General features: G+C 42.2%; 1 protein-coding gene across 4 annotated transcripts in view; it reads right to left on the bottom strand.

The window, feature by feature from the left end:
• The window catches only part of larp1.S (La ribonucleoprotein domain family member 1 S homeolog), a 52,883-nt gene that overhangs the window by 25,087 nt on the left and 1,629 nt on the right, over positions 1 to 26,167 (bottom strand). For 3 of the 4 annotated variants that reach the window (XM_041588021.1, XM_018254925.2, XM_018254926.2), the window contains exons 2-3: positions 778 to 839; positions 390 to 455 (exon numbers count right to left, since the gene is read on the bottom strand). In XM_041588021.1, the coding sequence (XP_041443955.1) occupies positions 390 to 455; positions 778 to 839 (128 nt within the window). The remainder of the gene's footprint in view (positions 1 to 389; positions 456 to 777; positions 840 to 26,167) is intronic. The other variant, XM_018254927.2, reaches the window with a different exon arrangement.

Below are 26,167 nucleotides of genomic sequence, written 5' to 3'. Positions count from 1 at the left end.
CTACATCGTGCATTGGACACAAGAACCTGCCACATGTGGCCATACGGCTGGCACTGGAAAACATGACCCACTGCTCTACATACATACTGCATATCCCCTAAAAAGCAAAATCCCCTGCTTACAGACATGCAAAAAAAATCCTATTATAAATATATTTTAAAAAACTGGCGTGCTTAGAGCACACAAGAGACTCCCTACCAGAAATGCAAACCTGTCTTTTGAAAAAAGCTGCACATCAGTTTTTTACAATTTCCAATAAATAACTACTTTTTTTTTTTGCTTGTTTTCTTTCTAACAAAACTGCACACGAGTCTCTACGCTTTTACTCCTAAATAAAGACATGGAGTTTAACCAGTAAAGACAGATTGTGGTTTTTTTTTCTTACTTACCTGCACAACCTTGTGGGCAATTTCCCCTGGTGTAGGCCAGTTTGTGGCGTCACCAAAATCCCCAACCTGCAGAATATCAAGGATTTGCATTAAATAATGCAGATCAAAAGCTCTGTTATGAGTTACTAGGCAATGTTCTAGAACAGGGCTGTCCGAGTGGTGACCCACCGGCCGGATGTGGACCACCAAAAGAATTTTATGGCACTTCCGGCCTACTTGAAGGCTCCATATACTTAACTGTATGACATCATTTTATCAATAAATTGGACAGTGCTGCTCTCTAACAAAGATAGAGCAAGAAAGTTTTTGTCCCGCTCTCATCCACATAATAACACAACGCAACTTAAAGACAATAAAGATACACTGGATAAGTGAATAGTGTAAATACCTTGCTTCCTCTCCTTGGCTTCGGGTTTCCAGCTTTCACCACCTTGGCAGGAACAGGAGGTTCTATGAAAAGAAAATAGTTTCAATTGAAATTCATCCTAAACATTGCCATAAATGCAAGTGGGCTAACAAACAAAATAAAGTGTCAGCATAAGGAAAAAGATGCATTTATACATGAGATCAATATGCCAGTCAGAAGGCCTGAACTATGGGCTCAATGAATAGGTAGTGACGGTCACACTAAACTTCATGATTGACTCAACTCAAGGTCAGCCTGGACAGAGATGTATCTGTTACTTCGCACTTTCGCAGCTGCAACTGAATCACCAGTGTGGCAAAAACGTTTACACTTGCCTTAGTGTGAAATTTGCTACTTTTCTGTAGACAATAGGAAGCAGCAGCCATTTATTCTGTTATTCGTGAACCTCTTTGCCAAAATGCACAAGTATTTTGACTGGTACAATGTGTTTTCTCAGCCAGTCACATGCCAATAATGATCTGGACAGCATGTGCAGGCAGCCAATGATTTTTTTTTTCACTTCTCAGAATTTGATCCATGTCTCTGCACTAACATTCTGCATACCAATGCCAATTACCTTGATTGTAACACAAGTGACTGTCACTTTAAAGTAGGACACTCAAGCTCACAGCTACAGCAACTAATTGCTTTAAATAGGAAGTATATACCTATAGCCAGCATGACCTATAGGGCTTGCACTGGACATGTTTTTAATTTTATAGTTCATTTGTTGCAACATACAGAGCCAAACCGTAAACTGAAAGCACTTTGCACCTGTTTTTTTTGTTTTTTAGAAACTATTGGCAGGAGAAAAAGGCAATAAAACTACCCTGCATGATGAACTCCTCCTTATTTGTAAACCTGAGAGACTGGGATTTATAAAGAGCTTGTTATCTGAAGTGTGGGGAGACCGTTATGGTGGCCATACACTGTAAGGAGCGAATGTTTCCTCGAAAGGCCCACCTTAGGCGGGCGATAACATGTAATGCGATTGTTTGGCCAAACAATACAACCAAAAGCTTGGTTGGGTGTAAATACGTCAACGAAACCACACACGACCATCAACATGCGTTTTTCAGCACGTAGGTTTCTTTTCCCAACATGTACTTCTCATTGTTCTCGTTCCCCATAATTCCGCTGGCTAGAAATGCTATTTAAATGAAAAATGGTGCAGAAATGATTGCCAATAAGCAACGTAATTACATCACCGGCCTAACACGCTGTAAAAACTTATATGCGCTATTTATCTCACGAGTATTTGGACGCCATATTTAAAATATGCTGCGTAAAGTGTGGTTTCAAACGTGCAGATCCCATAGAGTCTATTGATTTGGCAGTTTCTTGACGTATTGGAGTTTCTTCTGAAAATCGTCAATGCTGGTGTCCCGTGGTGGATTTCGGCTTGCAAGCGCCCTGTGAGAATTGCCATAGTGCATTTTCCATTAGTTTCAGTGGTAGTGCAATTTTTGCGTATTTACACCCGAAGGAGCTTTTTTTTTAAAAACACAACGTAAAAACGCCACGTCTGGCATTGCCGTAAGGCTACTGCCATGGGGGGTTATAGTTCCACCATCTATCACAGCACTTCTACAAAGGTTATATATAGACCCACGAAACTGGGAACTCACTGCACATTTTAATTAGAGGTCTTGCAAATGAATCATAGAAAACCCAATAGAACTAAGCTGGTTCTCCAATCCAAAAGGTGGATACATAAGGAGGAATACAGATACAAGTGCATGGTATAGAGGCATAAAGACCCACTGACCAAGAACAGGCCTGGTGGACAGAACTGGGCCCTTCTTTATAAGACTGCGGCAGTCAAGCTGTGCCATGTTGCAAAGCCCTTAAAGGGGTTTGTTAACCTTTCAGTTAACATTTAGTGTGATGTAGAGAGTGATATTCTGAGACCATTTGCAATTGGCTTTCATTTTTTTATTTTTTGTGGTTTTAGAGTTATTTAGCTTATTAATCAGTAATTCTGCAGTTTCATATTTCAGCAATATAGTTGCTAGGGGCTAAAGTACCCTAGCAACCATGCATTGATTGGAATAAGAGACTGAAATACGAATAAGAGAGACCTGGATAGAAAGATGAGTAATAAAACTAGCAACAACAATATATTTGCAGCCTTCCAGAACATTTGTTTTTAGATGGGGTCAGTGGAAAGCTACAAAGCGTTAGATAGATAAAGAAGGCAAATAATTCAAAAACTATACAAAATAAATAATGAAGACCAATTGAAAAGTTCTTTAACATTAGCCATTATATAACATACTAAAAGTTAACTTGAAGGTGAACCACCTCTTTAAGGCTCATGCACACACAGTACAGGTGGGCAGACAGGTGCTAAATATACGAATATAAATAAAATGGCCTGTAACCTCCCCAGAGGGAGAAAAGCAGACAGAATGGTTCAGATGGATATGTGGATAAAGCTCTGGATACAAACTGCCAGACAGTCTCTATTGACCTTATATAGTTAATATCAATAGAATAGAAATTTTATTGCTTAAAGTACCATTTTTACTGCACAGAAGAACTAAACCCCTTGGTATAATCACATAATTTGGGATATTTAACGGGAATGGTTGCCCTGAAATAACAGCGGAGAAAAGAAAAAGTGTTCATTTTATCCAGCAGGAATAGTGGTTGCCATGGCTTGACAATATCACTTGTCTGTAGGTAATTAGTTATCCAGTGCCGAGACATGCATTAGCATTACGTGTCCTGGAGACTGGTCAGCACCTGGAAGTAGTAACAGGGGTGTGTCAGGAGCCTGAACTGTCAAGGGTCAGATTCGGGGAGATTAGTCGTCATCCAGCTGGTGATTTACATTCTAGCCGGCGGGAGGCAGTTCAGGGAGATTAGTCGCCATTTACCCCTAAGGGTAAGGTCACACTGGGAGATTCTAATCTCCCCGAACTGCTTCCCCTGTTGGAATCTAAATCACCGGCAGGATGGCACTCTGAGCGATTTGTTTTCCAAAGTCGCCTGAAGTTTCCTCGTGAAACAACTTAGGAAAATGAAGCGCCGCGAGTGCCATGCCGCAGGCGATTTTTCATTCTAGCAGGCGGAAGCAGTTTGGGAGATTAGTCGCCCCAAAGAAGAGGTGATGAGTCACAGGGCGACAATCTCCCAGTGTGACCTTACCCTTAGAGTCAGGGCACACGCTCAGAGTCGGGGAGATTAGTCGCCTGTCGAAAAATCTCCTCTTTTTCGGGCGACGTCTCATCGAACTGCCAGCTAGAATGTAAATCGCCGACGGGATGGCACTCAGTGCGATTCATTTTCCGAAGTCACCCAAAGTTACCTCGTAACTTCAGAAAACAAAGCGTTCTGAGAGCCAGGCAGTTCGGGGAGATAAATCACCCCGAAGGAGAGGAGTTTTGTCGCCGGGCGTCTAATCTCCCCGAATCTCAGCGTGTGCCCTGACCCTAAAGTGCCTATTCATGAGAGAGAAACAGAAAAAAAGTGCTTTTTTTGGGGGAGGAAATACAGTATCAAATCAGGAAGCAGCCCCCATAACACCTAGCAGACACCCACTGTAACAATGAATAGGCAACATAGATACATAACTGGATTACAACAAACAAACTCTCTCATTGTATTAGGAAAACAATCATAAAAATGTGACAGGAAAAGAAAACACTAGACAGAAGGTACCAGCTAAAGGGGACATGTGCTGGCTTGTGACAGTACTTTTGATCTGTGTCCTGGGGGGGCCTACAAGCCCAATGAATTACAACATTATAATACAATACAAAACTATAATTAAAGGGGAAGCTCACCTTCCAATTAACTTTAAGTACAATGTAGAGCGAGTGATATTCTGAGACGATTTGCCATTGGTTGGCATTTGTGTTTTTTTGTTTGTTTTTTTAAAGTTATTTAGCTTTTTATTCAGCAGCTCTCCAGTTGGCGTTTTCTGCAGTTTGGTTGCTGGGGTCCACATTACCCTAGCAACCATGCATTGATTTGAATAAGAGACTGGAATATGAATGAGAGGGCCTGAATAGAATGAGGAGAAATAGAAAATTAACAATAAATTTGTATCTTCACAGAGCATTTGTTTTTTTTAGATGGGGTCAGTGACCAGCATTTGAAAGCTGGAAAGAGTCATAATTAAAAAAATATATATTAAAAAAGAAAGTCAATTGAAAAGTTGCTTAGAATAAAGGCCCCCATAAACAGGCCGATAAAAACTGCTGACAGAACGAGTTGGCAGCTTATTGGCCCGTGTGTGAGGCCATCGACGGGTGTCCCCGATCAAATCGCGGCCGCGTCTTTTCATTCATGTGATCCTGCAATCCAACCGCCCAATTGGTCTCCATTCTGATCCAATCGTTGGACTCTAGGGCCCACGATCAGATCAGGCCGATATCGCCACTTCAATGTGGGCATAACAGGGAGAGATTCGCTCATTTGGCGATCCCCCAGTGTATGGCCACCTTTAGTCATTCTATAAGATACTAAAAGTTAACTATAAGGGGGTTATTCAACTTCAAACAACTAGTTGTTTTCAGATAGATCACCAGAAATAATTTTTTCCAATTATTTTCTATGTCATTCTTTATTTTATTTTTTTAATATTGATGTGTAAAGTGCCGTTTTCACCTTCTAAAGCAGCTCTGGGAGTGGGGGGGGGGTCGCCGACCCTGTAAACTGTTCTAAATTGATACATCTAGTTGATACATTTCTTATCTTTGTCCCTGCTGAGCAGAATCCCTAAATTTCATTACAGGCAGCTGTTAGAATTGATACAATAATTGCTAATACTGAAACTGCTAAATGTTGAAAAACTAACAGTTTAGAGTCTGCAAGACAAGAACAGCAAACTTGAAACTTAGATTTTGGAAAAAGTACATTCTAAATGCCATCGTTATAAATAGAATTCATATCTTCTGGAACTGATAGGTAAAACCTCCAGCTTCAGCTAGGCCATAGACGCACAGATAATATCGTACGAAACGAATTTTCGCACAATATTCGCTGCGTGTATGGTGGGAAAAGAGCCGACCGATATCGGCAGAAGACTTGAATGTCGATCGGGCTGGACGGGAAATTTTCATCAGGCGCCATTGAAGGCCCCCAAACATCGGCCATTGTTAGTGCTGAATCGTCAGATACACATAGAATTCTATTGTTTGTACCTGTATAGCTGACGATTCAGCTCTTCAAGTGTGTATTGAAACAATCTTTCACGGAAAGATCGTAATTGTTACGTCTATGGCCACCGAGCCATATATCAGACAAAGGCCAAGAGCTGTGACCCATTAGCCGAAGGGATGCCTGCCCAGGCACAGGACCACAGCAAATACCATGAATCTCAGCAGTTTAATAGTGGAACTGGTTCCTGTCCAGCGGTGCACAGAAAATTCCACATGGCAGGGCATTGTCTCATCTATTCTATTAAATCTACTAGCCTATAAAGAAGCACCAGAGTTGGATCACTGGTTGATTGTGTGCCTAATAATGACAGACTACTGAACACTGCTGGACCGTTCTACATTACAACTCATTCTCTTACTGACCAATCAAGGCGATAGAGGGAGTTGTAGTTCTGCAGTAACTGATTAGACTAAAGGTTGCCTACCTCCCCTCCTCCAACAACAGTGAAAGTCAACTTGGCAAAATAATGTCAGTGCATGCACAAGCTGAGCAATGGACATTGCACTTTTTTATTTACTCCCATTCACGTGTGAAGAGAAGGCAGATCTGGGCAGCAGTGCGACGTGTCTAAAAGTCATTGGGTGGCACCAAGCCACCTTCCTAGCGGCTGCAAACTCCTCATACTCAGAACAGGTAGCCGTCTTGTTGCTTAAACCGCGTCCCTGAAAAACTGCACCTGAGCAAATAGCTGCTTCTTTAAATGTTATTTTAGATTATTTTTTCAAGTGGACTCCAGGAGCTGGTGACATTTGCCAAGGTCTAATCTATATTTAAGAGAAGATTAGTGGAATTTCATGCTAGAGAAACTCCCACTGCCCTCCCCCTAGAACCTGATCACTAACAGCTTCTGCAAAGGCAGGTTACAGAAACACCAAGCCCTAGCTAGTATATAAGCTGGCAACTGTCACCTTTTATGGTAAAGGGGAACTATCGCAAAAATTTAATATGAGCTTCATCATACTGAAATAACGTGTCAAAAGAGTAAAGGGTAGCATTACTGAAATACGAAACTTATAAATACAATTAATGAAATATTCTGTACTGTTTCTGAAATAATCAAGTTTATCTTCACTATTACTCTCTTAGCATCTGTTTCTCTTCATTCTGTCTTCATGCAGCAGTTGGGTGTCAGATATTCATTTACAGTTAGATCCAATTTATCTTATAGGGGGATTCCTTTCCTAGCAGATGTATTAGAGCTCACTCAAATAACAGATTTCAGTACAAACAAAATAACTGCCTTTTGCACAAATTCTGCATGTAGAGATACATGATGTCTGGTGATTTTAATAGCGTGAGCTCTAAAACATCTTCTAAGCAAAAGGAGCAGTTATATTAAAGGAGAATTCAACCCGTAATAAAAGAAAACCTTCCCCCCTACCCTGGGTAGACCCACTCCCTCCTAGCCTTCCTGCCCCCCAAGCAAATGCCCCTAATTTTTTATTCACCCTCGGTGTAGATTCTGGCCTCGGAGTTCACGGCAGCCATCTTCTTATTCTCCGGTAATCTTCGTGTCTTGACAGCATTTTCGGCGCATGCGCAGTTGGAGTAAATTTCCGAAAGTCACTAAATTTTCAGAGCATGCACAGTGGTTCGGGACTGGAAATTTACTCCAACTGTGCATGACCGGAAATTTACTCCAACTGTGCATGCGCCAAAACGTCCGAAAAAAACAGAAGATGGCAACCGTGAACACCAAGGCCAGAATCTGCAGAGGGGTGAGTAAAAAATTAGGGGCATTTGCCCTAGGGGCAGGTAGGCTGGGAGTAGGATCTACCCAGGGTAGGGGGAGGTTTTTTTTCTTTTTATTACGGGTTGAATTCTCCTTTAAGATATATTGGATCTAACTGTTAATGAGCTGTATTAAAAGGGGTGGTTTACCTTTAAATGAACTTTTAGTATGTTATAGAATGGCTAATTCTAAGCACCTATTCCATTGGTCTTCATTATTTATTTGTTATAGTTTTTGAATTATTTGCCTCCTCCTGACTCTTTCCAGCTTTCAAATGGTCACTGACCCCATCTAAAAACAAATGCTCTAAGACTGCACATTTATTTTTATTGCTTTCTATTCAGGCCTCTCCTATTCATATTCCAGTCTTTTATTCAAATCAATGCATGGTTGCTAGGGTAATTGGGACACTAGCAACCAGACTGCTAAAATTGCAAATTGGAGAGCTGCTGAATAAAAAGCTAAATAACAAACCACAAATAATAAAAAAATTAAAACCAACTGCAAATTGTCTCAGAATATCACTCTACATCATACTAAAAGTTAACTCAAAACAACCCCTTTAAAATGATTGTATTTAGAAAGTTTCTAATTTCAGTATGATGAAGCTTATATTAAATTTTCATGTTCGTGATAGTTCCTTTTTAATAGCACACAGCAACCGAGTCTTTTTGCCCCATGAGGCTTTTCAATCCTGATACCTGTAAATAAAAATGCAGCTTGAGGCACACACAGCAGTGACAGAGGAACCCAAAGGTGGACGAGAGAGAAGCCTAAAGGCAAAAACTAGTCGAAACCTCTGCTATAGACCTGTAGACCTATATGAAAGATCTAAAACATTTTTTATTTAAATTTCTGGGCTGAAGTGTTTCCCTGGTCACGTCAGGCGTATGAATATGAAAATGTAAATGAAAGATACAGAGCAGAACACAGATGTGTCAGAAGAGATATGAACTGGCCCTACCCAAAAGTAATTTAAGTACAGCCACATATTTCATATAATCTGCTACATACTTAATAGACCGATGGTTGTACTAAACTACAACTCCCACTGTCCTCAAAGCTGGTGGCTCCCTGCAGAAGTTTCTAGTGCCTGCTGAAATGGATAACCTGCCCCTGTTGCATATTAAACACAGAGAAAAACAGCTCTCCAGAAATAAATCCACAGATTTACTTATAGGGGTTTTTCACCTTCCAAACACTTTTTTCAGTTTAGTTATTTTCAGATTGTTCACTAGAATTGCTTTCCAGTTTTTATTTACCGGTAATTCCAAAATTGAAGTAAAAGTCTGATGTTCCCATCTCAGTAAGAGGCGCAGATTCTGAACTGTTACAATTTGCTACATACGTGTATACATTTCTCAGCAGCATCTGTGGGAATATTACTAACTATTGTATCGATTCTAACTGCAGCCTTTAAAGAGGAACTAAAGTGTAAAATAGAATAATGCCAGAAATGCTGTATTTTGTATACTAAACATGAACTGACTGCATCTGAAGCCTAATAAAAAAATTATTAATGCTTTCAAAGTTGGCTGCAGGGGTCATCATTTTGTAACGTTTAAACCATCTTCGCAAGACAAAGACTATGCACATGCTCAGTGTGGTCTGGGCTGCTGTTAGGAGTCTCTTAGGGATGGTCATAAATTATCAAAACAAGTCAAATAATTTCTGCCATAGAAGCAGATACAGCAAGACTGATTAATAATCAGAATATGCAGATAGCCCTGGGTCTGTGGAAATGAATCTCTACCCAGTTGCCAACAAACAAAGCTGCTCGAGTTCTGGAAAGTAAGGTGGGAGACATTTCTTTTTCGTTAAAGAAAGTAAAAATGGGATTTCTTTTTTTGCCTTTACATCCCCTTTAATGAACCTTAGGAATTCTGCTCAGCATGGGCAAAGATAAAAGATAATAGCAGGGACCTCGATTCTGGGATGGCAGTGGATGTGATTTACTTAGACTTTGCTAAAGCATTTGATACCGTGTCACACTGGTTAAATTAAGGAATGTTGGCCTGGAACATAGTATTTGTACCTTTATAGAGAACTCGCTAAAAGTGATTACAAAGAGTGGTGGTAAATGGAACATTTCCTAATTGGACCGGTGTTGACAGTGGAGTACCGCAGGACTCTGTACTTGGTCCTTTGCTTTTAAACGTGTTTATTAATGACCTGGAGTAGAGCATTGAAAGTACTGTTTCTATATTTGCTGATACAAAATTGTGCAGAACTATAGGTTCCATACAACATGCTGCCACTTTGCAGAGTGATTTGACCAAGTTGGAAAACTGGGCAGCAAGTTTCCTTAACTGAGAAGGATCTAGGGCAGGGGTCCCCAACCTTTTTTACCCATGAGCCACATTCCAATGTAAAAAGAGTTGGAGAGCAACACAAGCATGAAAAAAGTCCCTAGTGGTGCCAAATAAGGGTTGTAATTGGCTATTTGTTAGCCTCTATGTTGACTGGCAGCCTACAGGAGACTCTGCTTGGCAGTACAATTGTTTTTTATGCAATTAGCATCTGCTTTGAGGCCACTGAGAGCAACATCCAAGGGGTTGGTGAGCAACATGTTGCTCACAAGCTACTGGTTGGAGATCTAGGGGTTTTTGTAGATAACAAGTTGTCTAATTCTGGGCAGTATCATTCTGTGGCCACTAAAACAAAAAGGTCTGTCTTGCATAAAGGTCATTAACTCAAGGGATGAAAACATAATTCTGCCTCTTCATAGGTCCCTGGTGAGGCCTCATCTGGAGTATGCAGTGCAGTTTTGGACTCCAGTCCTTAAGAAGAATATAAATGAGCTGGAGAGAGTGCAGAGTCTAAGTGCAACTAAACTGGTTAGAGGGATACAAGACAAATTATGAGGGTAAACTGTCAAGGTTGGGTTTGTTTTCTCTGGAGAAAAGGCACTTGCGAGGGGACATGATTACACTTTACAAGTACATTAGAGGACATTATAGACAAATAGCAGGGGACCTTTTCACCCATAAAGTGGATCACCGTACCAGAGGCCACCCCTTCAGACTAGAGGAAAAGAACTTTCATTTGAAGCAACGTAGGGGGTTCTTCACAGTGAGGGCAGTGAGGTTGTGGAATGCACTGCCTGGTGATATTGTGATGGCTGATTCTGTTAATGCCTTTAAAAGAGAAACAATCCCTTAATAAAAAGAAACTCTACCCCCCTACCCTACACGGACTGCCCTCCCTCCCCACCCAGCCTAACTGTTACCCCGGGAAAATGCCCCTAACTCTTTACTTACCCTCCCATGCAGACTCTATCCATCGGAGTTCACGGCGCCATCTTCAGTAATCTTCAGAATGAGGCCAGCGCTTTGGCAATTTTCATGAGTTTCGGCGCATGCGCAGTTGTCGCGAAACAGAAAATTGCTCCAACTGTGCATGCGCCGCTTCGCCAGACTCATTCCCGTAGAGAAGAAGAAGGCTGCCGTAAACTCCGCTGCACAGAATCTGCACGGAGGGGTAAGTAAAGTGTTAGGGGCATTTGCCTTGGGGGGGGGAAGGAGGGAGGGGAGTCTATGTAGGGTAGGGTTTTTTTTTTTTTAAGGGGTTGTTTCTCCTTTAACAGTGGCTTGGATGATTTCTTGGACAGACACAATATCAAAGGCTATTGTGATATTAAACTCTATGTTGGTATAATTATAGGTATGTATTATTTTTGTGAGGGTATGGAGGGGTGTGTGTATGGATGCTGGGTTTCATTTGGAGGGGTTGAAGTTTGTCTTTGACTGTCTTTTTTCAGCCCGATTTAATGATGTAACTATATCAACTAATTTATCAATCCAGAACAATTTATAGGGTCGGTGAGTCCCTCCTCCCAGATCTGCTACAGAAAGACATAAGAAAGTGAAAAATTAAATTGTAAACTTCAATATTAGAAGTTTTCCTGCTTAGGGAGTCTGATTTGCACTTTAATTTAAAAAAAGGCATGTGTGGAAGCCATCAAACACTTAAGGGTGCATGTGAGCACAAACTGTGTAGCTGAAATTACACTGGGCTTTATTTAACCCATACAGTTCAGTGCTGCTTCCCTGTTGTATAGCATCTCTAAATGCGTTGGGAGTTACTTTTTGAACTGTATTTTTGGGTTGCTTTTCAAAGTTCAGCCACTGAACTCTGTGGCTTTTTTTATTTTAATTTTTTGAGTATGACATTTAGGACTGTTATACATGGAAAGGCATACAGCATTTTAATAGGCTACACGTTTAGGCAGAGTATTCTTAGGAAATTCTAGCACAGTGCACCTTATAAGGACCAATCAATTTTCATCACATACATACTGATGGTATAATGAGGAAGAGGGAAGGACTAGCCACCAGCAGCAGATATTTGCCATGTCTCTTGGCTTCACATGACAACTTCTGCTTGTTCTAAGAAATGAACTCCCCATAGGCAAGAAAAGCAAAACACACATCCATGCTTGTGCCAAGCCAATCGCAGGATGACAGCTCAGATACTTGTGTCTTATCTGCATAAAAACCATACAGTAAGTACTGCAGAACACCAGATTTAAGGATCTATATGTATGTATGTATGTATGTATGTATGTATGTATGTATGTATATATATATATATATATATATATATATATATATATATATATATATATATATATATACACACATATATATATATATATATATATATATACACACACACACACACCATGCGCTTAGGTTTAGGCTGTATCTGTAAGCTTTCAGAGTCCAATTGGGGTTCAAACTGCAACTGGGCCCTAATCTGAAATCTGGGTATGGGACCTGTTATAAAGAATGCTCGGGACCTGGTGCTTTCCGGATAATGGATCTTTCCGTAGTTTGGAACTTCATACTTTAAGTCTAATAGAAAATTATTTAAACATTACATAAACCCATGAGGCTGGTTTTGCCTCCAATTAGGATTAATTATATCTTGGTTTAGATCACATATAAGGTCCTCTTTTATTATTACAGAGAAAAAGGAAAACATTTTTAAAAATTTGGATTAGTTGGATAAAATGGAGTCTATGGAAGATGGGCTTTCCGTAATTCGGATCTTTCTGGATAACGGGTTTCCAGATAACGGATCCCATACATGTATTTACTAAATTGAGTGTGATAAATAAAATTCATATCTTCTGGAACATTGTCAAACACTCAGCTTCAAATACAACTCCCATCTGACAAAGGTCTAGAGCTATAACCCAGTAGCTGAAGGGGTGCAGGTTGGTCAGCAATCCCAAGCATCTGGAATTGCAAATTGTGACACCAACAAAGGGACTGGTGCAACCTGCCCATTAACAGGCAAAACAAATAGAAGCAAACTTTTGTGAATGTGTTAGTGAAGTCTCAGCAACCCTACCCACTGCCTAATGCCTGCTGGAGGCGTGATGTTCGGGCCCCTGATGTAATGACTGGCCAGGATCCAAACTGAATTCCCTAGGTATCATATGTCCCATCTCTTTTAGAGCAGCACACTCTAGAGCCGACATTTAAGGGAACATCAACATAAAATGTAAGCTTCTGAGAACAAAAGCATTGTTGGAAAAAAAGGCACAAAAAAGTATATGCACACTGGTAAAATAAGATTTCTCTTGTGATGGTCTATTGCCAAGAAGATGTAATCTTGACTTGACTACGAACACAACTTTAAGGGTCAGGCCACACGAGCAGATTCGGGGAGATTAGTCTCCCCAGCGACAAATCTCCTCTTCTTTGAGGCGACAATCTCCCCAAACTGCCTGCCCTCCGCCGACTAAAATGAAAAACGCATGGGGGAAGGCACACTAGGTGCTTTGTTTTCCGAAGTTGCCTCACGAGGAAACTTCAGGCAACTTCGAAAAACTAAGTGCCGCGTGTGCCTTCCCCATGTGATTTTCATTTTAACCGTCGGTGGGCAGGGGGAAGGCAATTTGGGGAAATTGTCGCCCCGAAGAAGAGGAGATTTGTCGCTGGGGCGACTAATCTCCCCGAACCTGCTCATGTGACCAGACCCTTAGCCAGTGATCCCCAACCAGTAACTCGTGAGAAACATGTTGCTCCCAGTGGCCTCAAAGCAGGTGCTTATTTTTGAATTCCTGGCTTGGAGGCAAGTTTTGGTTGTATAAAAACCAGGTGCATTGCCAAACAGAGCCTCAACATAGGTTGAAAATCCACATAGGGGCTACCAAATGAACATTTTTCATGCTAGTGTTGCTCCCCAACTTCTTTTACTACTGAATGTTGCTCACAAGTTCAAAAGGTTGGGGATCCCTGCCCATAGCCATTTAAAAAGACAACAGAAAGTGATAACAACAAGCAAAAAGCTGTCCCCACCCCACATGGCAGCCTGTAGCTTTTATAAACAGGAGAACCTTTTTGTATATCTAAGGGGTACAAATCAGTCAGATAAGCAGACCGAAAATCAGCACCTACATTCAAAGTCAAGTCAAAGTAAACTTTGTCATCTCAGCAGTATACGAATACACAGTGAGATGAAACGACGTGGCTCCAACTAGTACATGGGCATTAGCCACCTTCCCTGTCTGCACCCGGAACCATTGTGTCGACTCTGGTGCAGCCACACACGGCTGAATTTGCATTATTGAGCCCTAATCAGCCACAGCACGCATGCCTGCACCGAGCTGACACAATAGTTCCGGGTGCAGACAAGAGAGAAGGCTTATGCCATCATATTTCAGTAGGCCAATACCAGCACCCGCGTGACACTAGCCCAAAGATACCAGACACCCATTTTCCTAAATACAACTTATCATATACAAATAGTAGGAGAGACCGTCTCAAGCACTATAGCAAATGTATACAACCCTCGCCAGTTTTAATTCCCCTACAGTGGTTTTAACACATGGACAATGTATCATGAAACGAAAGAATAAAACGAAATTTCCTACAAGCACAAAAACCGGTGTGCACGATCCAGCAGGTTTATAAACAGCACACTATCTGCTGGGATTTTAGTTTGTTTGCACATGGGGCTGTTAAATCGAAAAAGGGCAACCTTTAGCCGACCCCAAACTTCCCCCAGTCAGTAAAGCCCCTCCTAAATATATATGTACATCTAATCCCCACCCTACCGTAGTACGCTGCATGCAGGCTTCAGGGTGGTTCACAAGGCTGCTGCTAATGGAATCTCCGCTGGCTCAGAGCTGTGCAGAGTAGCTTGAAGGATTTCACTCCTCCCAAAAGAACTCCCCTCACCCAATGGTTTAGCTACTGTGTACTCAGCCTCTCAAAAATAAACAATCTTAATTGCTGTGCTATGGAAAATAAATGACACAAGGGCACTCCTGAGCTTGTCAAAGGTGGCATTGCCAGTGCTTGAAGCCATACCCTCTTGCCGTGTGAAGATCCTGAGCAGCATCTTGCTGTGATTCTGTGCTGCCAGCATTCAGCAGCCCTGACTGAGTTCTGACTGTACTGCTCTAAATAACAGTCACATTAGCCCTATTCAGCCCGTAATATGACCTGTTAATCCAGCACTGATAACCCTCACAGGCGCATAATCTCGCTTTAAGGCTGTGCTTATTCCAATGTGGATTTAACAAATGCTTCCTCAGTGTGAATAAGCATAGAGCCATAACAGCATAACAGTGTAAAGACAAATTACTCGCCCAGTGTTTATTTCAGGGGTCTTCACATGATGACAAGCTGCACACTTTTAGGGTAAGGGCACACGGGCAGATTCGGGGAGATTAGTCGCACAAAGAGGTGATTTTTCGCTGGCAACTAAATCTCCCTGAATCTGAGCGTGTCTCTACCCTAAGGGTAGGGGCACACAGGCAGATTCGGGGAGATTAGTCAATCCGGCGACAATCCCGCTGGTGATTTTTTTGTTATATAGGGCCGGAAGATAGGGGAAGGCAGTTCGGGGAGAGTGTCGCCCGAAGAAGAGGAGAGCCCGCTACGAAATATGTTGGCGCTATATAAATACATGTTAATAATAATTTGTCACTGGGGCGACTATTCTCCTTGAATCTGCCCTTACCCTTAGGACAGAGACACGCGTTCAGATTCGGAGAGATTTAGTCGCCCATCGTTAAATCGCCTCTTCTACGGGTGACTAATCTCCCCAGCCTCCAGCTGGCTAGAATCGAAATCACCGGCAGGATGGCACACGGATCGCTTCGTTTTCCAAAGTCGCCTGAAGTTTTCACGTGAGGTAACTGCGGCCGACTACGGAAAACAAAGCAAACCGATTGCCATTCCCATCAGTGATTTACATTCTAGCTGGCGCGATGCAGTCCGGGGAGATTAGTCCCCCCAAAAAAGGGGAGATTTGTCGCTGGTCGACTAAATCTCCCCAAATCTGAGCGTGTCTCTGACCTTACCAGAGTCCCTTTAAAGGAACAGTAATGCCAAACATGAAAGTACAATGGACTGTTGTCCTGCACTGGTAAAACTGTAATTTACCAGTACGATAATTTATATAAACAGCTGCTTTTTCGCCATGGGGCAGTCATACAAGATAAATAAAAATAACCGGCACAGACAGATAGAATCAGACTGTATTTTATGGAACTTTTCTGTTAAGTTCTTTGTCTTTTTTCAAACTGAATGGCTAGCCAATACTTTGTGCATATAAACTATAGTAGTCTTTCTGAAGCAAGCGCACCTGTTTTACCAAAGTAGGCAACATTACATTTGTTTCATTACTTTAAAACACTAATTTTTTTGGAGTTACTGATCCTTTAAAAAATTAGAATTAAAAAAAAAAACCGCAGCATATTAAATTTTTAATACATTTAGACCTGCCAATAATTTGTTCATCAAATTATCCATAATCAGTAGCTTTGAACACAATGAAACAAACATACATCTAGGAAAACTTGTTTTAACAACCTGGAAAGATCTGCTTGACAAATCGGTCAACCCAAATCAGTGGGCTGATCCATTCATCATTTTGCCAAACCAGAGAACAATTGGACAAGGCAGACAGAGGCTTATACAAACCTAAATGAAAAGGAGCACACCGATGGTCCAATGAGCTCCCAAACAATAGGAATTTTTAAACCTGCTCAGTACCAGTTATTTGCCAAGAAGGCTGTGGTTTTGGTCATGTAATTAGGTCAATAGGAGGCCACCTCAACCTGCAGTGACCAAATCAGTAGCTAACATTTACCCAGGTATGTCCATAGATTATTAAAGTTTTACTCGAAACTCATATTTGGCTTAAGTTGCAAATAAAGTGAAGAGGACTCATATCACCCAGTTAGCAGGCATGCATGAGGGAGAAGCAGCAGATAAGCAGTATCACTACTGAAGTCTTCCTGAACCATGCCACAGCTTCTAATGAGCTTATGGGATCAGCACAATCTCCCTGAGGACATCCAATCAATTGGATTCCTGGAGTGTAAAACCAAGGTAGCTGTGTACAGGGCCACAGCCCCAGAGCCATTCTAGGAGCCATGGGCAAACGAATTGATCTACAGACCAAGAGGCCGATTTTAGAAGCCTCACGTGACCCTGAGAGTTAATCTGCACCAGAAAGAATAAAAATACACTCAGTAGAAGCAGTGGGGGATGTTCCTCCAGTGACTAGTTGATATGCATAAAGACACACAATCCAACATTAGTGTATGTGGCTGCACCGAACAAGAAGCGATTTGTCACCTGGGCGACTAAGCTTCCGAATGTGCCCTTACCCTGTCAGGTTGTAGCCAGCAGCAGGAATTTCCTACCTGGAGATGAAGCATACCGTGTGTGAACACCACTAAGGGACCAGAAAAATATGTGTGCATATTAGCTATGCCAATAGCGAAGTCTTCTAAGGGTAATGGCAGAAGTGTAGATTAGTCGCCACAGTAAATGTGCTTTTCTCAGGAAAATGCTTTCCCATTGGAAATAATGTAAATCGCTAATGTGAAAACATATGCATCACTTCAATTTTCTTAAGTAGTCCAAAGTTTTACTCACATTGTAACTTCAGCCTACTTCGGAAGGCCAAAGAGACTTGTATGGTTATCCACCAGCGATGCACATTACTTCCTGAAGGGAAAGCATTTTCAGCAGATTTACTGTGGGCAACTCATTTCTCATAGACCTAAATGGTCCAAGTTTAACAACAGGAAGAAGTACATTATAAAAACACTCTGTAAGCAACAAGCAAGCCTTTTTCCTACCTCCTCAGTGTCATTACACAATTACAGTGCCATCAGGTAGGAAGAAAGGCCACACAAACCCAAAGCCCTGCCAAGGCAACCAAATGCAAAAGGGCACGTTTGCAGTAAATACAGTGCCAAATCCTTACACACAAGCCTCCTGCAAAGAGCGTCACCAACTAAGGAAACGGTCACCTTAACGTAATAACAGGGGCAGTCAACATAATTACTTGTGAGACACTGTGCTAAGAATGAAGATTATTACTTTTAACGGTGCAGAGCTGTAAAGCTCCACATAGACGCGGCGATTCTCCTAGCCGTACGACCTATTTTAGGGAAGTCCGACCAATCCTTCGAAATTATCGTGCGGTTAGTGGGATACGAACGATCGTACATCTTCAATTTTTCGGCCGACATCTGTCAGGAAATTGATCGGCCAGGTCAAAAAATGTTTGTCGGTCCCAGTGAAATCTATCTATGTTTGCAGGGCCAAGCAGTCAGCTCCCCTTTGTTTTCCTGGCAAATTGGTCTTTTTAGTTGATGGTCAATTCGTACTGGGGAGCTGCGTGCTTGGCCCTGCAAACATAGATAGATTGCACTGGGACCGACAAACATTTTTTGACCTGGCCGATCAAGTTCCTACTTCGAGTCAAGGATGAAGATCATGTCAATCCTCACAGAACATGGGTAAGATTCACATTCTTACACCATTAGCCTTAAGGTGTAAGATATGCCATTTACGGGCATGGCTATATCGGGGGTAATCTGTACATTTGGCCCTATGGCCGAGCAATCAGATTACGATGAGAGCGCAATGGGCTCCGGCGGGATCGGTCGGGACAAAATCAAACCTGTCCTATCAACCAAACGACCAATCTCTGCCGGACAAAAAATGACGGGACTCTCCACACACGGTCCGAAAATTGTAGGAATCCTCGATTCATACGATAGGATTTTTGCGTCTATGGCCAGCTTAACACGTTTTAGATTTAATCAGAATGAAAGAATGCTCAGATTTACTATGGATCCTCAAAACTCACTCATTCACAGATGTAGCAGTCACTAGACTGAATGAGTACCCATTGTAAAATACAGTACAGTGTGATTAACATCTCTCCATAAGTTTTTTGTTAAACGCCAATTTCCAGATTAATAAATCTATATAGGTCTGGGCTGGTCTGGGATATCCTAACCATCAAATTTATTGAGAAATTACAAAGGATGCATATCCCTACTGATATACCACGTGTTTTATATTACTGGTTCCAAAGAAGTGCCTGTGCATTTAAAGGAGAACTAAAGCTTAACTAGAAAAGCAGGCTAGAAATATTATATATTATGCTTCTGTACCAGCCCAATGCAAACACAGCAGTAAAGATCTGTGTCTCCAAAGATGCCCCAGTAGCTCCCCATCTTTTCCGCTGATTCACTGCACATGCTCTGTGCTGCTGTCACTTACTGAGCTTAGGGACCAACTAACAATATACAGTCCACATAAAATAGTATGAGGTTTCCGTATCACAAGCTATTTAAATAATGTGAGCCACATACTAAACCAGCTCAAGTATAATAATTAAGTATGCCAATTAACTGGTTGCTTGGGATAGGGGACAGAGTGTTTCAACAGCAAACAAATGTGGTTCCCCATGATACATAAAACGCTTATATCCGGCAAGTATATTCAGGCTGTCTTAAGATTGGATGTGTTAACACTTACCTACAAATAGGGAATACTAGGGAAAACCACTTCTGTTCCTGTCCTAGCCTACCCTCAAAAAAACAAATCCACACTTATTTAAACTATTTAAATAGGACACCAAAAATAGCAACTTTTTTCCCCTTACTTTACCATGTTTTTCTTTTTCTTTTACTTTGTTTAAATAAAATTGACATATTACTATATTTACAGTGACAATTGGATACATTAGTTGCTGGTATTTTTCAATAGCAGCTGTTTGAGCCCCTACAGAGCACCTTGAACAATAACTTTTAAATAGCAACATTTCACTGTTTACAATTATGTACACTGTGATATTAACAGAAAATTTGCACCTGGTCTTTACCTTTAATTTTGTGTGGTTTTGTAATTATTTGCCTTTCCATTTTGTCTCCCTGCAACTTGAAACTGGAAATGTTTGATAACTACAATGACCTTGGACAATTGTGAGGCAAGATTATTTTGCTTGCTCTTTATACTTAAAAAATCTTATTCTCATTTAAACCAACCATGTGTTTACCAGGGTTGCATCGCCTTTGAATGAAGATGTGCAGGAAAAAGTTACACGTTAAGACAAAACAATTTAATGTTTTCTCAGCTGACAAACATGTACATTCAAATTCTAACTAGGTACACCTTTTGCACAGAGCTGTAAATGTTATTTTACACCAAAGCCCTTTTGCTTAAAGGAGAAGGAAACCCCCTGGGTGCAAAATCACTCCCCCCTCCCCCCTGGCCTACCTGTCCCCCTGGGCAAATGCCCCTAACTTGTTACTCACCCCTCTGCACAGGTCCTGTCCACGGAGTTCACAGTCGCCATCTTCTCCCACACGCGTCTTCTTCCTGCTTTGACCAGCGTCTTCTGGCGCATGCGCAGTAGGAACATTTACAGGTACGGCTCTACTGCGCATGCGCCGAATGTCACGAAGTGAAATTGGAAAACTTTGTGACATTCGGCACATGCGCAGTAGAGCCGTACCGGTAAATGTTCCTACTGTGCATGCGCCAGAAGACGCGGGTCAAAGCAGGAAGAAGACGCGCGTGGGAGAAGATGGCGACTGTGAACTCCGTGGACAGGACCTGCGCAGAGGGGTGAGTAACAAGTTAGGGGCATTTGCCCAGGGGCGAGGAGGGGCAACACAGGGGAGGGGGAGGGGTTTTGTGCCCAGGAGGTTTCCTTCTCCTTTAAGCTGACCATAGACATGCAGATTTTATTCTTTGTGTGGGGAAAGCTTGTTTGCTTCAGTCTAACAATCTACCATTAGGGCAGAGATACACGCTGTGATTCGGGGAGATTAGTCGCCAGGCGACAAATCTCTTCTCCGGAGCGACTAGTCTTCCCAAACTGCCTGCCCGCCGGGGAGTTTAATATCCGAAAGCAGTGGAGATTTGTCGCCGGGCGACTAATCTCCCCGAAACGCAGCATCTCTGCCCTTAACCATGCAGATTAAAATAAGTAGGAAAAACAACAAATCAGACCATGTTCTGGCCATTAATTGACAGACAGCAATCGTACAAGTGTCATGCCTGACAAATAGTAGTGACAGTCACCCACTGATATACCCATTGAAAACATGCAGAAATCTTAGTAGTAGCCGATGTAAATCTTTTAACCTGTCTAAAGGGCCGATTGCAATGGAACGAAAAATTTTAGAACACTCCTCTAACAATCCGAAAACAGTTTGAATCTTCATTTCGCACATCTGTATCTGTGTCTATGGCAAGTCTAATTCTTTATCTAAGAACACCTCCATAAAAGCATTCCAGTATTAATACTTATGAATACAACCAACTACTTGCAGTTACTCAGTACAGTATAGAAGCAATGCCTGCATTGCAACTAAACAACACACTTTTAGCCAGGTGGTGTGGACTTTGCTTCTGAAAACAAAAGGAAACCCCACATGGTGGGAGTAAAAGGACAAATGACACCATAAAACTCACTTTACAAAAACAGCTGTTAAATACTCTTCCTAGAACAGTAACGTCAAAAAATAAGTGTTTTAAAGTAATGAAAATATAATGCAGTGTTGCCCTGCACTGGTAAAACTGCTGTGTTTGCTTAAGAAACACTACTATAGTTTATATAAATAAGCTGCTGTGTAGCAATGGGGGCAGCCATTCAAAGGAGAAAAGGCTCAGGTTACACATCAGATAGCAAATAAGCTCTGTCTGGCTAATGGAGTTATCTTTTATCCATTAGTTATCCTGTGCCATATAGCCGTTTTTCAATTTCCACCATTGCTCCCCAGCAGCTTGTTTATATGAACTATAGTAGTGTTTCTGAAGCAAAGAGATCAGTTTTACCAGTGCAGGGCAACAGTACATGAAATTTTCATTACTTTAAAACACTTAAATTTTTTGCTGTTACTGTTCCTTTAGACGTAGCGATCCACATTGAAGTGGGCGATATCGGGCTGATCTGATCGTGGGCCCTAGGGCCCAACCATCAAATAATAATGGATAAGATACGGGCAGTCGAATCGTGGGACCACATAAACGTACAGATGCGGCCATAATCCGAAAGGGATTTTTTAACCTGCCCAATCGAGATCCTGCCAGATATCGATGGGTGAACCCCGACGGATGGCCCCACACATGGGACAATAAGCTGCCGACTCGGTCTGTCGGCAGATTTTATCAGCCCATGTATGGGGGCCTTTAGGGCAGAGACACACGCTGCCATTTCTGGAGATTAACAGCCCAGTAACTAATCGCTTCTTCTTCGGCCGACTAATCTCCCCGAACTGCCTTCCTGCTGGCTAGAATGTAAATTGATGGTGGGATGGTACTTGAAACACTTCGTTTTCCGAAGTCGCCCGAAGTTGCCTTATGAGGAAACTTCAGGTGACTTCGGAAAGCCAAAGTGATCCGAGTGCCATCCCACCAGCGATTTACATTCTAGCAGTGGGAAGAAAGTTTGGGGAGATTAGTCACCCGAAGAGGAAGCGATTTGTCGATGGCCAACTAATCTGCCTAAATAGCAGCGTGTCTCTGCCCTTAAGGGGAATGCGATCACATATTACACCTTTATGTCACATATGTATGGTATGGGGGAAGGGTTTTTTTATTTATTAAGGGTTTGTTTCTCCTTTAAGCCAAATCGCCAGGACTTATTAATTAGTGGAGATTCAAATGTTAGCAAAGATTGGCATTTTCAAGAGACTTGTCAACTCAGGGTAGCAGATTTAACCACAAACAACAAATCTTACTGTGTGCCATTGCCTTAAAGGGGTTGTTCCTTCCAAACACTTTTTTCAGTTGAGTTGTTTTCAGATTGTTCCTCAGAAATAAATGCTTTTTTCAATTGCTTTCCATATTTTATTGCGTATAGTTTTTCCAAAATTTAAGTTTAAATCTTAATGTTCGTGTCTCTGGTGTTTCAGTCTGGCAGCTCAGTGATCCAGAGCACCTGAACAGTTACAATTTGCTACATTTAGTTGATACAATCAGTTGATCCAATTCTCAGCATGTGGAATATTAGCAACTATTGTATCAATTCTAACAGCTGCTCAAGCCATTCTGCTCAGCAGGGACAAAGATAAAAAATGTATGAACTAAATGTTTCAATTTAAAACAGTGTAAGAGTCAGCGACCCCCCTCCCGGAGCTGCTTTAGAAGGTGAAAAATGAAACTTTACACTTCAATATTAGAAAAACGACCACAAATAGAAAGTAATTGGAAAAAGTCTATTTCTGGTGAACTGTCAGAAAACAACTGAACCTAAAAAAAGAAAGTTTCTGAAGATACTAGCTGAGGGAAGCAACTATTTCTGGGGGGTTAAGTGTATGTGTGTTACAGGTCAACCCTTTAGAAATAAAAAATAAAGTGGTATAAACGTGGTACCTTTATTGGCTAACTATGTGTGCATATAATTTAACCCCTTGCCCACTAAAGCATTTGATCTTGCAGTGCCATGTCACACATTACATGCCACAGCATAGAATCCAGAAACGTAAAATCTATGGCATTGAAAGGCAGGTCCTTAAGTATTTAACAATTTTTATGAACTATTACTTACTAAACTTTGAAAACAAGATATTTCAGTGATCATGTACTGCAGCTTCTTATCAGTCGGACTGGACCCCTTATAGTTCCTGGGTCCCCAGCAGTTGCAGAGTCTGCTTCCCCTATAGTTACACTGCTTTTCAGTATGATTGGTGGATCTGTATCACAGTAGTTGCGATGAAAATAACAAAAACATTTTAGGGCAGAAACAGACAAAATGATTCGGGGAGATTTAATCGCCATACGTGCGACTAATCTCCGCAAGCTGCCTCCGCTCCGGCGAGAATCTAAACCGCTGGCGGGATGGAACTGGGATCGCTTATTTTTCCGAAGTTGCCTCATGAGAAAACTTTGGGCAACTTCAGAAAACGAAGCAATCCGAGTGCCATCCCGCCGGCAATTAAATTCTAGATGGCGGGGAGGCAGTTCGGGTAGATAAGTCGCCCAAAGAAAAGGAAATTTGCCGCAGAATCCCCGCATCTTGTCATCTGTCTCTGCCCTAACAAGTTTAATCTTTTGTCCTAGCAAAACCTACCGAACTGCTAGATGATTGTTTGCATAGTGAACACAAGATGGGGGAGACCAAAATGTATACTGTATGTTTTATTTAATACTAATCTATCTATTTTAACGACCTGCTGTTGAGAGCTTGTGTGCCCATTTATAATACTGACATTTTAAGAGTTAACTTTCTGCAGGATATGGGAATACAGTAGGAAAATTTGAAAATCATGGGTGATTTGGCTAGGACAGGATGGTACTGAATCAGCAGCACATGTTCACCATGGGCAAACTACTCACACATTTACTTACTGCTCCATGTGAAAACACACGGATTGGCAATCATAACATTGATTTGCACTAATTGCCCAAAGTATTGTCACACTAATGCCACTTATAGCCTGGGAAGAGAAGCTGGGCTATTTTTAACAGCAGAGGGGACAGGGAAGCAGGACAGGCCTTTAGCTGAGAGTGCCAGCAAAGCATGGGAAACATGCCAAGGTCTTATCAAGCCCACAGGACTGCAGGATCCCAGCTCGCAGGGGGTTACAGACAAGGTTGTTTCAGACAGTAACCTGGCACCATTAGACACGTCCTCTGCTCTGAGCCACACAGAACCAGAGGCCCAATGAATGCCCTTTGGCTGCTCTTCAACTACAGTCCAATCGGTGCAGTTCAGCAACATCGCGCTACACACATGGCTGACCTTAAGCAAAACACGCATGGCGACGAGAGACGTTAAATAGAATTTAATATGATCTTTAATAGTACAGCACATCGACTGTCACTGGCCACGTAACGACGGGCGTTTGACGTTTCCATTTTTTAGAGCTGTGCGACCAGTACGCGACATGAAACATGTGGCGTGCGGCCTACACAGGAGTTAAAAACCCACGTTGCCCGTCCACATGGGGAATGCTGGGTAGCCGAATGGGCGGGGCCTGGCAAACCTTGGAACGTTGGACCCGGGCCATTCTAAAACAGAGAGGGGGCCCTGTAAAGCATTTAGTCGCTAGGAAAGCAGCTCTCCCAGCCTACGACCCTACAGCACGGAACCCAGCAGCGCCGAGCCGCCATACAACTCTCCAGCCCAGCTCCCTCGTGCCTCGGCAAGACTGCAGTGTCATCAATGGGCGTTCCACAATCGCACACGCCGCCCACCTCCTCCTGACTCCGCCCCCACCTCAGCCAGGTCACAAGACTAGTTGGGGAGCATGCAGTGACCTCACAGGCACCCCCATAAAGCTCCAAGATCATTTGTGGTAGCACCCTCACCCACTGCCCTGCAACAGACACCACTCCCAGCCTGTAGCCCTTGTCTCACGTTACAGACTCCCTGCTCTCACCAGCCCATTCTGCAGATGTCTGTGCCAGCTCCATTGATTCCCATGGCCTCTCCCAATGCAGCAGCATCACCAGGCTTAACAGCAAATGCCCAAACTAAATGCCAATGTCAGCAGCAGAATAGGATTCTTCCCAAACTATGGCAGCATGGACTGAAACAGTGGGGCTCATTTATCAACATTGCACAAATTTGCCCATGGACAATTACCTGTAGCAACCAACCAGTGAATAGCTTTTTAAAGCCAGCTGCAAGTAGAACAATGAATGCAGCAATCTGATTGGTTGCCATGGGTTACTGCCCATGGGCATATTTGCCCACTGTTGATAAATGAGTGACAAGGTGGGGCTGGGAGATTTGGGCAGAAGCCTAAAATCCTGCTTGAAGGGTCAATTTGTGTAAACGTATATGCTGCTCTATATATTTGTGCAACTATATATCTATATCTTGCAATGAATTACAATGTGGGCCCTAAACAGATGGGGGGGGGGGCCCTTCAACTGAAAAGTCTGACAACTTCAAAGAGCCACCATAAAGCACTAGAACAGAGGCAGAATGCTAAAAAAAAAAATCAAAAGCCAACAAAATAGCAATATTCACCCTAAAAAAATAGCTATTAGAAGCCAATCAGTACAACCCACCCAGGAACTATCCAGCAGCACGTGTGATCAAGTACAAGGCTGCATGGATTAAGGCCCGCATACACAGGCCGATAAAAGTTGCAGACAGACTAAGTCGGCAGCTTATCGGTGAGTGTGTGGTCTATCCGATGGGCTTACCCGATCGCTATCTGCCCGGAATTCGGCC

This window comes from Xenopus laevis, chromosome 3S (assembly GCF_017654675.1).
Source record: "Xenopus laevis strain J_2021 chromosome 3S, Xenopus_laevis_v10.1, whole genome shotgun sequence".
NCBI classification, from domain to species: Eukaryota; Metazoa; Chordata; class Amphibia; order Anura; family Pipidae; genus Xenopus; species Xenopus laevis.
This window is presented reverse-complemented; position numbering and strand designations above follow the sequence as displayed.